At 26.4% G+C, this 15,341-nt stretch overlaps 1 protein-coding gene across 1 annotated transcript; it reads right to left on the reverse strand.

Annotated features, from left to right (window-relative positions):
* Positions 1-1,263: 1,263 nt before the first annotated feature.
* On the reverse strand, positions 1,264-4,062 carry LOC116024624 (cyclin-dependent kinase inhibitor 3-like). Its single transcript, XM_031265567.1, has 3 exons — positions 3,480-4,062; positions 1,822-2,016; positions 1,264-1,697 (listed from the first exon to the last, which is right to left on the reverse strand). Exons 1-3 carry the CDS (start codon positions 3,917-3,919, stop codon positions 1,628-1,630), a joined length of 705 nt encoding a protein of 234 aa, XP_031121427.1. The 5' UTR covers positions 3,920-4,062; the 3' UTR covers positions 1,264-1,627.
* Between the last annotated feature and the right edge of the window lie 11,279 nt (positions 4,063-15,341).

Consider the following 15,341-nt stretch of genomic DNA (forward strand, 5'->3'; position numbering starts at 1 on the left):
CACGCCCCTCATGTTCAACTTAAACTTGAGGGGTTAATCACGGACTATCAAGGCATTCAAACCGGGGAGGCTTTGCTCGCAACAAGTTGGCCGCCTGGAACACACTCTCGCAGATTCAAGAAGTGGGGGACTTGTGATGGGTAAATATGCACATGTACTAGTCGGTCCGTAAATCACCTGTCCGTCGGTCACCCAACCTGTCCGTCAACGGTCACCCAACGGTCCGTCGACGGTCGCCCGGTTCGTCGGCCGCATGATCGGAAGCAACACACCTTGTGGATTGGAGGCTCACGAGCGCAACAGTTGCTTGATGTGACGACCGACAACTTTTCGGGAACAGAGGATCCGTGTTTTCATCACCTCGAGCAACTCAACCACTTCGAGCAAACCGATGCGCATTTTGCGGAGTGACAGCCCATATGTCCTCCACTTGCATATCAGACACCATGTGCATAGTGAATCCACTTTGTATAAATAGGGGTCATTCCCCTCACTGGAGGGGGGACTCATCAGTACTACACTAATACACTTGCGATTTGCCGATTGTCTTTCTCCTGCTTACTCTTTATCACTGTTCGTCACCCGTAGAGCGATATAGCTTCGAACCGCTCAGTCGTTGACCGGTAGACCGACCGTCTGACCGGCCGAGCGACATTCTTCACTACACGTAACACACGTATCCGTAGCGTAATCGTAGACCCCGTTTACATTTACGCTATCAACTACATTCCGATTTTCTACTATCCATAATCTCATTTTCTACTCAAATTCTTGATGTGAACAGTTTTCTAGAGATCCACATGACGAAAATAACATATCATTGAAGGAGTAAAATTTGAGAGTATACATAATAAAACTCGTTAAACAAACACCATAGGTAACTGCGTCAATTAAAATATATTTGGTCGATCAATCCGACCAAAACTTTGAACAAAGAATCATAGAAAAATTAACCCGGGCTGGATTGTCTATAACTGACCCTACCAACAACATATGTACAAGTAGGGGTTAGCCACTGTGTCCAACACCAACTCATACTATCACGAGTGAGGATAAATAAAATTTACTGGCATGGCAGTGTTTTCTCACATGTTCAAACACTCACTCACCTAACGGGAGAGAGGCTTCAGAATAAAGAGGACAGAAACAAGTAAGCATTTAATAATGGTTCTGACAACACCTGGTCCACCACTACCACAAAAACCCTACCAGCAACTTGTAACATCAAAAATAAATAAATAAATAAATAAATAATAATAATAATAATAATAATAATAATAATAAAATCCAACAACCAAGTGCCCTTTTTAGTTCTGATAACTTGCCTGATTTGCACAACTGCTATTAAGTACAAAGATTATTAGCATTGCAGAATTAAAGGAAAATGCTATTAACTCTGTTACAGCAGTAATTCCTACATTACTCTGTGCTTCCAAATGGTTAGTGTGTAATTTATCAACCCTGTTAACTTTACAGATGATTAAATTACACATCTCTAGTCTCTTTACAGTAAATTTGGGTGAACTGGAACGAGCCAAAGTTACCATCTTCCTGGCCTTCTAACTATGCCACCAACTAAGGTGCTCCGGGGAGAACGAAACCACCAACCAACGTAGTACCGCCCTGCTTATTGACTCACTCTCACCCACTCATACCGTCCTGGCAGAGGCAAATCGTTCACAATGTCGAAGTTATACCTGTAGATATGGTAACAAAACAACGTAAAATTTCAGTAAGTCGTAATGCATCTCTGGGATTAGTATTCATCTTGTAAAGATAATCAGTATAGTCGTCGAACTTCTAAAAATATAAACGACGTACTTCTCTATAAAACGGCGTTGCTGTTGCTGCTCTGCGTAAGCAAAAAACTCATCAATCTCTTCAGCTGAAGGCATATTTGTGAGCACAGAACTTCGTGTTCTTGTAGTTTGGTTAGTCCGTTTTGTAGTTGAACTGGGTGCCTTAATGGTGTCTTCCTCCCTTATTAAACTACAAGGTGTGCTTTCTCTAGTGCTCCTTTAAAGAAAAGGACAAAAGTCTTTAGTAAAAAAACCATCATAATCTCACAGTAACAGAATTACACAATTAAAACAAATTTCAAGGGGAAAAATATGCAGTCATGATCAACTGAGTTTCAAGTTCTGAACTTCAGAAGCTCGAGTTCAGGCAAACATCAAGACATCAGTTCCCCAATAGTTTTAAAGTCCAATTATCTAATCAATCTTTTGTTTCATTTATTTATTTTTCCATGTTAAGAACAAAGAAAGGGGAAAACAAAGAAAGAATAATGCATGAAGGAAACTAACAACACAATATGATAGAAACTTTTTGTTCGATGCAAAACAGGGTCCCATGTTCAAGTCGACCGTACATATAACTATGTAAAAGTAAAAGAGTTAAGAGTAGGGGGATCATTGTTTCTCAAGATTGTGAGAAGTTCTGTTCTATGGCCCCAGGAATAGGACCCATCACTGGAAACACAATAGAGGCATAAAAGTCAATGTTCTGTTTATCCTTCTACTGTTAAAAGAAATAATAAACTAAAACCTCTTCATCTCCAGAACATATAATCCTTTCTCAGATATAAATGAGACAGTAAAAAGAACAAAAGTACAAACAAGCATGGGGACTATACTGTTTTGAATACAAGCTTGTTCATTTAACTACAACTCACGTGACCCAAAGTGTCACAGATCCTTGAGTGATAAGCACTTTAAGCAGTAGTATAGACTTGCTATTTACTGAAATAGCATGAAACTACTTGAAATTTTGAAGGAGCAATTAAGGAAGAAAATGTTGCCATTAAATAGTTCAGTTAAAAAGAAAAAGTTTTCTAAACTTTTTCTAATGCTTTCCACTTGGGGGTAGGGGGACCAGATGAAAAGATTGATTTTGCTGAAAAAATGCAGGGAATAAAATAATAAAGGAAATATCAAGTATGGAAAGCAGGAAAAGTAAAATCCTCAAATTTTCATTTGGGAGGATGAGTGGGAAAAAATAAAATTAAATACCAAAGCTTTAATGAAATTCTTTCATGTAAAAGAATGGTACCCACAAATGCAGCAACCAAAAAAGACAATGGGGCAAGTTTTCTCAGAGTGTGGATGTTAAAACTTAAAAGTCACCTCAAAGGGCTCTTTCAAACAAAACAAGAAGAAGCTTTAAAAGCTTCAAGAAACCAAAATAACCATTTTTTCAATTTTTAGAAACCCAGAAAAGAGTATTACTACAAGAAATGCCATTGCATTTTCAACTTTCTTATTGTCCTCCAAGCACACTAATCTCAAGAACCATTCAGAGAATTATTACCCTTTCTGACCTTTTAAGATACCTAAACAAGTAATGAGCGCACAGAAGAAGAAAAAAAAAAGAATTTAATTTATAAATAAAAAAAAACTCCTAATAAACATGCTGGAAAATGCAAGTTAACAGGGCAAAAAGCGCGAAGCAAATCAAGCAATATGAGTGTTTCCATATACCTATCTCTTGCTTCAAATTCCAGATTGTTCTCCCCGACACCCAAATCACAGCTCTCCTCTGCTTCATACCCTTGGCCGAGCACCTGAAGACACCCTTCCTTGGTATCGGAACGGGTAATTGAGGCAGAGCTGGAGTTAGCAGACCTCACCCTAAGCCTCGAGCTGGACTCAAGCTTCCATTTTTGACAAGCTACGGCTTCCGGGGCGTCCTGGCAGTGGCGTTTCTGGGCGAATTTCTTGCAGTCTTCACGGAAAGAAGACGTGTGCTTCTGTAGGCGCCTAGAGCGAAGCTGGAGGTAATCGGAGTCGGGGGAAGGAGCGGATTGAAGGCGTTGGAGGGCTAGGGTTTTGGCTCGGGTCCGGACTCCGAGAGGGGACTGTGAAAGGTCCATCACCGCCATGTCCGCCGTGATTTTACCTTTTTTCATGTACTTCCCCATCTCTCTCTCTCTCTCTCTCAGGTACAACAGTAGAATGAGTTTGAAATGGCCGCAGGCGCTGAGAGAGAGAATGAAAGAGAGAGAGAGAGAGAAGATCAGCGGAGTATAAGGAGGGAAATGAGAGAGGCGGTGTGAGCTTTAATAATTTGTAGACGTGGGGAAACAATGGCTAGGGTTAGCATCTTGGGGGACATTTATGACTCAATACCAACTTTTACCCCCTTTTCGCTTAAATTCGTATTTTGGTCATCCAAAATTAATTATATTTCCTACTTCTTTTTCTTTTTTTAAAATAAAACTTTCTAATTCTAATATTTAAAAAATCGCAATATAATTTATAAACAAATTCTTTTAATATTTTAAAAATCGCCATTTTTAAATTACAAATGAGTAATTACAATAATATCTCGTTTGGTTCACGCAATAAACTTAAAATGATGTCACATTATCAGTAATTAATACGTAGTATATTTCATCGTTTAATAAGTTATTTTATTCCTACGAATAGTATTTTAAAAAAATTAGCTATTCTCCTTTTTAAGGTGTGTTTGGAAGCCCGGAAAATGATTTCCGGAAATCATTTTCCGGGCTTTGGGTGTTTGACAAGCATGGAAAAACCCAGTCAACGAAACATGATTTCCGTTGACTGGGAAAAACAAAGCCATTTTGGCAGAAAATGACTTCCGCCAAATTTGGGTGGAAGTCATTTTCCGCCACAAAGAAAAATGGGATCGATGCACAGTATTGAGAGAGGGACGGCAAAGTCGTCCCTCTCTCAGTTCGGCGGACTGGTTTCCGCCGGAAACCAGTCCGCCGGCTCTGGTTTCCGCGGGAAACAAAAGCAGCGATGCTGCATATTTTTTTATTTTTTTAAAATTTATTTAGTTATTTATTTATTTTATTTATAATAAATATTATTAGTTTATATATCTTTATATTTTAAATAAAATAATAAAAATATATAAATATACATTTCTACTCATTTTCCGAAAAATGAGCCAAACACACAAAGACAGTTTTCTAGAATGCAACCAAACACTGGAAATCAAACTGGTTTCCGGAAAATGCAACATAAATGACTCATTTTCCAGAAAACATTTTTCAGAAGTCATTTTCCTGCTTTCCAAACACACCCTTAAGGGAGTAGCTATTTCGTGGGGGTTTAGTATTAAACTATTTTTGAATTCTTTTTTATAATGTTTAATTTGCCCTTACATATTTTTGTTATATAATCAAATGTATTATAAAATAATTATAATAATAATAATAATTATTATTATTATTATTACTAGTGTTTTACCCGTGCGGTGCATGGATAAAATTTTGTTATTATGAATTTAAATAAAAAAAATTACAAAATACAAATATATTAAAATGTACAATATAATAATATAGTTGAATTTTCATATATTTGGTCAAGTATCTTTTTTTCTTTTTGAAAGGGGTCAAGTATCTATTATCATAGCATACAAAATTAAAATTTTGTATAATTAATATAATCTCTAATCATGTGCATAATTATATGAATTTATAGAGAAAAAAAATTACATAATTAAATTGAATTATTCCTAGTCGTATTTCATATATATTATTAATTCTAACAATATGAATAATAACTAAGAAAATTATAATTAAAAATTAAAAAAATGTAAATTTTAAATTTTGTATATGTGATTTTAAACTCTAATCAGACACATTTTCTTATATGATTGTGTAATAAAGTGTATATACAAATATATTTATTAATATGTATATATGTAAATTCTATAATATAATACTGTAATTATAATTTATATTGATATATTATAATTAAAATAATTAAATTTAGAAATTAAAAAATAGCATTTTAATTTTGTATGATTAATATAATGTATAAGTATATGTATGTATGCATTTTTTAAAATATAAATACTTATGAATACACATTTTGTTAATTTTATAATTTTATTCTTAATTATATTTTATAGTTTATATTTTATTAATTATAATTAATAAAATATTATAATTAAAAGAATTTAATTTTTAAATTTATATGGATTAATGTAGTCCCTAACTATATTACATATTTAGACAAATTTTTAAATATTTTTAAATTTTTAATTAAGAGTATGAGTTTAGACATATTTTAAAATAATTTTTTTAATAAGTAAGCATTGTAGTAATTTATAATTAGTGTGTATAATTATGCCAGTAATCACAATTCTATAAAAAAAAAAAAAGTGTAGATATTTTCATATTGTACAAAATACTATAAATATAATATATGTCTACATAAATGGATAAGAAGAGAAATTGATATTTTTTTTATTATATAGATATTTATAAATATTATATAATTTTTTCTTTGCATGAAAAAACATTCTTATTTTAAAATTTTACATTGATATCTGAGTTTTATTTTGATATCTACTTTGGTGATATTTTAAACTTTGAGTAACACTTGTGTGAGACCGTCTTAGGGGTCTCAATCCATAAGACGGACCAGATCTTTGATTAATAGATCGGATCTTTGACCTCGTTAATTAAAGATCCGACCCGTCTCACAGATTGAGACCATGAGACGGTCACACACAAGTTTTTTCCTTAAACTTTTGTTTGTTATCATAAATAGTACTCTATCTGTCCCATTTTACCTATCTTATTTACTATTTATTGGTCAAATCAACTCTTTCTTTATTGCTTATATTTTTTAATAATTTTTTATTATTTTAAATTTATTTTTTTGTGTTTAATAGTACTTTTAATGTAATTTCTAAATATATATAAATTTTATATATTAATGCTAAACTTAATATTATGAAAAATTAGATTAAAAATAACTTCAATCAATCCTCATTAAACGAATCAGACAACCAAAATGGGACAGAGGTAGTAATAGATATTTGTAAACCATTTAGTTTTGTTTCTAAATATTTTCCAACCCCCGTAAATGATGCACAATCAAAACATCTCTAGATCATCATTTAAATAATAGGTCCACAATAGACTTTTTAGTTCAATATTTGTAGATCTATGATATGTTTTTAATTAATTTATTGAAAGTTTATTTCTTTTAGTTCTATTATCTCTTATTCTTCTTCATTTTAAATTGATAGATCTCAATATGATGCATCATTCTTAAATATGTGAATTTCAATTAATTTAATAACATTATATTTAAACGTGAGACATTTATCCAATAACATTATTTTTTTTTTCAAACTCCGCAAATGTAAATGAGTTTAATTAGTTACTTTTATGTTAGTTTTTCTTCAGTTTTGTTATTAACGGAAATTTATTTGTTTTGGGCTCATAATATTTAAATAATTCCTATTATTTTAGATTTTAAAATTTTTCATAATTTATGGTATTTTATAAAATTTGTTTGCAACATTTGTACTAAAAAAAACTTTTAAATTAATGCAATAATACTTATATTTGTTATTAGTAGAATGCTAAAATCATAATAATGATATATTTTACTTTTCACATTTTTAAACTTTGAAAACCAACATCATTTATGTAGGAACAAATTTATATATAGTAGTAATAATATTGTAGTTATTTTTAAAAGTTAGATAAATTAAACAAATTGATCGACATTCAACAATTTTTTTGGGATGAACTTTTGACATACAATAATGATTCAATATATGTATATATGTATCATAATTATTATTTTCTCTTTTTAGCAATATATGTGTGTGCGTGTGTGTGTGTGTGTATATATGAAGTAAAAAATATATCAAATAACAATGAGATTGTACTTGATATATTTTAATTTTTACTTTGTAACAATGTTCTCAATATGTGCATGGAAAGACCAAAAAATTATTTCAATTAAAGTAATATATATATATATATATATATATATATATATATATATATATATATATATATATATATATATTACTTTAATTGAAATAATTTTTTGGTCTTTCCATGCACATATTGAGAACATTGTTACAAAGTAAAAATTAAAATATATCAAGTACAATCTCATTGTTATTTGATATATTTTTTACTTCATATATACACACACACACACACGCACACACATATATTGCTAAAAAGAGAAAATAATAATTATGATACATATATACATATATTGAATCATTATTGTATGTCAAAAGTTCATCCCAAAAAAATTGTTGAATGTCGATCAATTTGTTTAATTTATCTAACTTTTAAAAATAACTACAATATTATTACTACTATATATAAATTTGTTCCTACATAAATGATGTTGGTTTTCAAAGTTTAAAAATGTGAAAAGTAAAATATATCATTATTATGATTTTAGCATTCTACTAATAACAAATATAAGTATTATTGCATTAATTTAAAAGTTTTTTTTAGTACAAATGTTGCAAACAAATTTTATAAAATACCATAAATTATGAAAAATTTTAAAATCTAAAATAATAGGAATTATTTAAATATTATGAGCCCAAAACAAATAAATTTCCGTTAATAACAAAACTGAAGAAAAACTAACATAAAAGTAACTAATTAAACTCATTTACATTTGCGGAGTTTGAAAAAAAAAATAATGTTATTGGATAAATGTCTCACGTTTAAATATAATGTTATTAAATTAATTGAAATTCACATATTTAAGAATGATGCATCATATTGAGATCTATCAATTTAAAATGAAGAAGAATAAGAGATAATAGAACTAAAAGAAATAAACTTTCAATAAATTAATTAAAAACATATCATAGATCTACAAATATTGAACTAAAAAGTCTATTGTGGACCTATTATTTAAATGATGATCTAGAGATGTTTTGATTGTGCATCATTTACGGGGGTTGGAAAATATTTAGAAACAAAACTAAATGGTTTACAAATATCTATTACTACCTCTGTCCCATTTTGGTTGTCTGATTCGTTTAATGAGGATTGATTGAAGTTATTTTTAATCTAATTTTTCATAATATTAAGTTTAGCATTAATATATAAAATTTATATATATTTAGAAATTACATTAAAAGTACTATTAAACACAAAAAAATAAATTTAAAATAATAAAAAATTATTAAAAAATATAAGCAATAAAGAAAGAGTTGATTTGACCAATAAATAGTAAATAAGATAGGTAAAATGGGACAGATAGAGTACTATTTATGATAACAAACAAAAGTTTAAGGAAAAAACTTGTGTGTGACCGTCTCATGGTCTCAATCTGTGAGACGGGTCGGATCTTTAATTAACGAGGTCAAAGATCCGATCTATTAATCAAAGATCTGGTCCGTCTTATGGATTGAGACCCCTAAGACGGTCTCACACAAGTGTTACTCAAAGTTTAAAATATCACCAAAGTAGATATCAAAATAAAACTCAGATATCAATGTAAAATTTTAAAATAAGAATGTTTTTTCATGCAAAGAAAAAATTATATAATATTTATAAATATCTATATAATAAAAAAAATATCAATTTCTCTTCTTATCCATTTATGTAGACATATATTATATTTATAGTATTTTGTACAATATGAAAATATCTACACTTTTTTTTTTTTTATAGAATTGTGATTACTGGCATAATTATACACACTAATTATAAATTACTACAATGCTTACTTATTAAAAAAATTATTTTAAAATATGTCTAAACTCATACTCTTAATTAAAAATTTAAAAATATTTAAAAATTTGTCTAAATATGTAATATAGTTAGGGACTACATTAATCCATATAAATTTAAAAATTAAATTCTTTTAATTATAATATTTTATTAATTATAATNATTATAATTAATAAAATATTATAATTAAAAGAATTTAATTTTTAAATTTATATGGATTAATGTAGTCCCTAACTATATTACATATTTAGACAAATTTTTAAATATTTTTAAATTTTTAATTAAGAGTATGAGTTTAGACATATTTTAAAATAATTTTTTTAATAAGTAAGCATTGTAGTAATTTATAATTAGTGTGTATAATTATGCCAGTAATCACAATTCTATAAAAAAAAAAAAAGTGTAGATATTTTCATATTGTACAAAATACTATAAATATAATATATGTCTACATAAATGGATAAGAAGAGAAATTGATATTTTTTTTATTATATAGATATTTATAAATATTATATAATTTTTTCTTTGCATGAAAAAACATTCTTATTTTAAAATTTTACATTGATATCTGAGTTTTATTTTGATATCTACTTTGGTGATATTTTAAACTTTGAGTAACACTTGTGTGAGACCGTCTTAGGGGTCTCAATCCATAAGACGGACCAGATCTTTGATTAATAGATCGGATCTTTGACCTCGTTAATTAAAGATCCGACCCGTCTCACAGATTGAGACCATGAGACGGTCACACACAAGTTTTTTCCTTAAACTTTTGTTTGTTATCATAAATAGTACTCTATCTGTCCCATTTTACCTATCTTATTTACTATTTATTGGTCAAATCAACTCTTTCTTTATTGCTTATATTTTTTAATAATTTTTTATTATTTTAAATTTATTTTTTTGTGTTTAATAGTACTTTTAATGTAATTTCTAAATATATATAAATTTTATATATTAATGCTAAACTTAATATTATGAAAAATTAGATTAAAAATAACTTCAATCAATCCTCATTAAACGAATCAGACAACCAAAATGGGACAGAGGTAGTAATAGATATTTGTAAACCATTTAGTTTTGTTTCTAAATATTTTCCAACCCCCGTAAATGATGCACAATCAAAACATCTCTAGATCATCATTTAAATAATAGGTCCACAATAGACTTTTTAGTTCAATATTTGTAGATCTATGATATGTTTTTAATTAATTTATTGAAAGTTTATTTCTTTTAGTTCTATTATCTCTTATTCTTCTTCATTTTAAATTGATAGATCTCAATATGATGCATCATTCTTAAATATGTGAATTTCAATTAATTTAATAACATTATATTTAAACGTGAGACATTTATCCAATAACATTATTTTTTTTTTCAAACTCCGCAAATGTAAATGAGTTTAATTAGTTACTTTTATGTTAGTTTTTCTTCAGTTTTGTTATTAACGGAAATTTATTTGTTTTGGGCTCATAATATTTAAATAATTCCTATTATTTTAGATTTTAAAATTTTTCATAATTTATGGTATTTTATAAAATTTGTTTGCAACATTTGTACTAAAAAAAACTTTTAAATTAATGCAATAATACTTATATTTGTTATTAGTAGAATGCTAAAATCATAATAATGATATATTTTACTTTTCACATTTTTAAACTTTGAAAACCAACATCATTTATGTAGGAACAAATTTATATATAGTAGTAATAATATTGTAGTTATTTTTAAAAGTTAGATAAATTAAACAAATTGATCGACATTCAACAATTTTTTTGGGATGAACTTTTGACATACAATAATGATTCAATATATGTATATATGTATCATAATTATTATTTTCTCTTTTTAGCAATATATGTGTGTGCGTGTGTGTGTGTGTGTATATATGAAGTAAAAAATATATCAAATAACAATGAGATTGTACTTGATATATTTTAATTTTTACTTTGTAACAATGTTCTCAATATGTGCATGGAAAGACCAAAAAATTATTTCAATTAAAGTAATATATATATATATATATATATATATATATATATATATATATATATATATATATATATATATTCTAATCAAATTAAACTATTTTAATTTTAACAATTTTAATTAAACTTCAAAAAAAAACAAATGAAATTTAAAATATCTATAATACAAAAATACTAATTGAATAGAAGATTTCAATTTTATCTTATTATAATAAATTAAATTTGACATATCTATTTTGATTTATAATTTTATATATATATATATATATATATTTTTTTTTTTTTTCTTTTTTATAAATTCTATTATCATTAAATTATCATATTATTACTTTTTTTGAGTACTATCATATTATTACTTAATGACTTTAAAAAAATATAGAGATCTATATATATAGCAATATAATGATCGAAAATATAATTAAAAATAACAATTAGATTTTTTTTTTTATTTTGGCTACGTTTGGCAAACCTAGCTGAAAAGGTAGCTAAAAGCTAAAAAGTAGCTGAAAACTGAAAAGCTATAAGCTTGAAACTGAAATCTGAAGAACTGTTATGCTTAAAAGTGTTTGGTAAAATTAGCTTTTTGATAAGCTGATAAATGTAAAATTAAAAGACTAAAAAGGACATCTTCATACAATTTAAATAATTTTAAATTTAAATAGGTTTGTTTACATATTAAAATATAAAATAATGAAATCAATATATTTAAATAAAATATAAAGTAAGAACATATATTTGAAAATATATAAAGCAAAAAAAAATATTTATAATTCATAAGATTAGTTCATACAAAAATTAATGTTCAAACATAAATATCAAATTGAAATTACAACCAACCATAATGAAAAGAAAATATCAAAAGGATTTTAATTGAGAGGGGGTAAAGGATGTCATTTATTTAAAATAATAAGGATAAAGATGGAAAAAAGTTAAAAAGCTACTAGCTTATATTGAAAAGCTACCCCAAGTAGCGTTTCAAAATAAGCTCTTATTTTAAGCTACTAGCTTATTTTGAGAACATTACAAAACAGAGCTTATAGCTTATTAGTAGCTTAAAATAAGCTATAACCTCCTAAATAAGCTTTGCCAAACAGAGCATTTGTACCAAAGTTTACTTTTATGCGTATTAAACGTTTGAAAAAGAATAATTTCAATTGTCGTATGTAATTAGATTGATTTAATATAATTATATGTTGATTTAATACATTAAGATAAAAATATCAATATTGGTGTTATTTAAAATTTTTCAATTAGAACTTTTTATTAATGATATATTTTTCTATATTAGTTTTATTTGTATATAAAAAAAAACTGAAATTAAGTTTAAAAAGAATATACTGAGTATTAGTTTAGTGTACCTTAAAAGTAGACCATGATTCATGGTATAAAAAATATTTAGGCAATCATTACTATAAATTAAATTAACATATATAGCATTTTTTTTATTATTTAATTAGGTAAAAAATAATTGTAATTTCAAATTTCAAAACAGAAGTATTTTTTTCGGATGAACGGGAAAACAACACTTCTGTTTTAATATATATTATTATGTAAGTCTATGTTAATTTTAATTATATATTGCAATTGTATTGTAAAAAATCAATCTACAACATTTTAAAAATGAACCAATATTATATTGAAAATGAATATAATATAGTGATTTAATATAATTATATGTTAATTTAATACATTAAAATAAAAATATCAATATTGGTGTTATTTAAATTTTTTTAATTAGAACTTTTTAATGATATATTTTTTATATATTAATTTTATTTGTATATAAAAGAATACTGAACTTAAGTTGAAATAGAATATACGGAGTATTAATTTAGTGTACCTTAAAAGTATACCATGATTCATGGTATGATAATATTTTAGATAATTATTACTATAAATTAAATTAACATATATAACATTTTTGTATTTATTTGATTGTTGCAATTTTTAAATACTATAATATATATCATAAAGTAATTTGATTGTTGAAATTTTGTTTTTGAATATCATCATGAGAGGAATTTAATTACGTACATTAACATAATATAGTAATATTTTTTTAATACTATAATATACATCATATAGTAATTTGATTGTTGGAATTTTTATTTTTTTGAATATTATCATGAGAGTAATTTAATTACGTACATTAACATAATATAGTAATATTTTTTTAATACTATAATATACATCATATAGTAATTTTTTTTTGAATATTATCATGAGAGGAATTTAATTACGTACATTAACATAATATAGTAATTTTTTTTTGAATACTACAATATACATCATATAGTAATTTGATTGTTGGAATTTTTTTTGAATATTATCATGAAAGGAATTTAATTACGTACATTAACATAATATAGTAATATTTTTTTTGTATACTAAAATATACATCATATATAGTATAAGGAATACTATAATAGATATCTGAAATATAATTAAAATAAAAGTAATTTGAATGCTGTATATTTCATTAATAAATAAGGAATCCATGAATGGAATTGAATAAAGAACGGAATCATAATTTGAATATTTTGTCAATTTTAGCCATAGATAAGGAATGATAAGGAAGGCTAGAATTTCTGATAAGGAATTATTATATATTATTATGTTGACCGATTTCAAATTTTTTGAACTAAAATGAGCGGGAAAGCTAGCACTTCTGTTTTAATATATATATATATATATATATATATATATATAGATTATGTCTATGCCAACGACCTTGTAGTCCAGTGGCATCAAACCCTTCCTTTTATACGGGAGGCGGTGGGTTCGAGCGATAGGTTGAGAAAGTAGTTATGTCTATACAACTAAAGACTATAATATAATTCATAATGTATATTCCATCTACAAACCAAATGATATAATAGAATTCGTATTCTATTCTTTCACTATTATATTCTCTATAGAATAAGATTTTTATTCCTCTAAAATTATTCTGTGAACCATGTTGTAATTGTGATTAAATTATGAGAAACTAGTTTTACGAACTTTGAATATGAACTGGATAAAGCTTAATTATGCATCAACAAATAATTGATAGTGTACTTAAATAGTCAAATTGTTAGTGCACTTAACATTTTTGCGTTATAATATATCAGTGCACCTTACATTGCAATAATGAATTTAATGAATAGGAATATTATTCCATGGAAAATGGAATAGGCATGGATAGAATAAGATTCGTATTTTGTTATTTGGTTCACTGAAAAAATAGACTTTAGGAATGTTATTTCAGTATTTGGTTGGTTTGAGGGTTAGAAATGGAATATATGTGTTTAAAAGACATATACATACTCTTATACCAAATACTCATTATTATTATTATTATTACATATATTTTAATAATATTGTTCTATATCAACTACAGTATTACCAAAAAAAAATCATGATGTGTAAGTTAATAAACAAAATAAATAATAAACAAAATTTAAAGAATTTTAATAACATTCAAAAGAAAAATAACATAAAGCTTGTTTTTTAACAAAATACTCAAAAACAATACAAATGTTATTAATAATAATGTATAATAAATTCCAAAACAATCAAATTATAGTAGTAATGTTCATAAAATGTAAATCTGAATAATGATTAATTACCAACAAGAAATCTTCTAACCCACTGTAGTCTTAAATCATGATATATAACAATGAGGGAAAAAAAATACTTTATCACTAGAATATACCGTCCGTAACATATATTCTTGAGACCCTAATAAAATATTAATAATATAAGATTTCACTCCTCGTTTCTTAGGACACAAAATTGATAGGGTAGACATCATCATTATGAACAATAATAAACTCACAGAAACGCACATATCCAACCACATTATATATTACAACAATACA

The sequence above is a fragment of the Ipomoea triloba genome, chromosome 7 (assembly GCF_003576645.1).
Source record: "Ipomoea triloba cultivar NCNSP0323 chromosome 7, ASM357664v1".
In the NCBI taxonomy this organism is placed as follows: domain Eukaryota; kingdom Viridiplantae; phylum Streptophyta; class Magnoliopsida; order Solanales; family Convolvulaceae; genus Ipomoea; species Ipomoea triloba.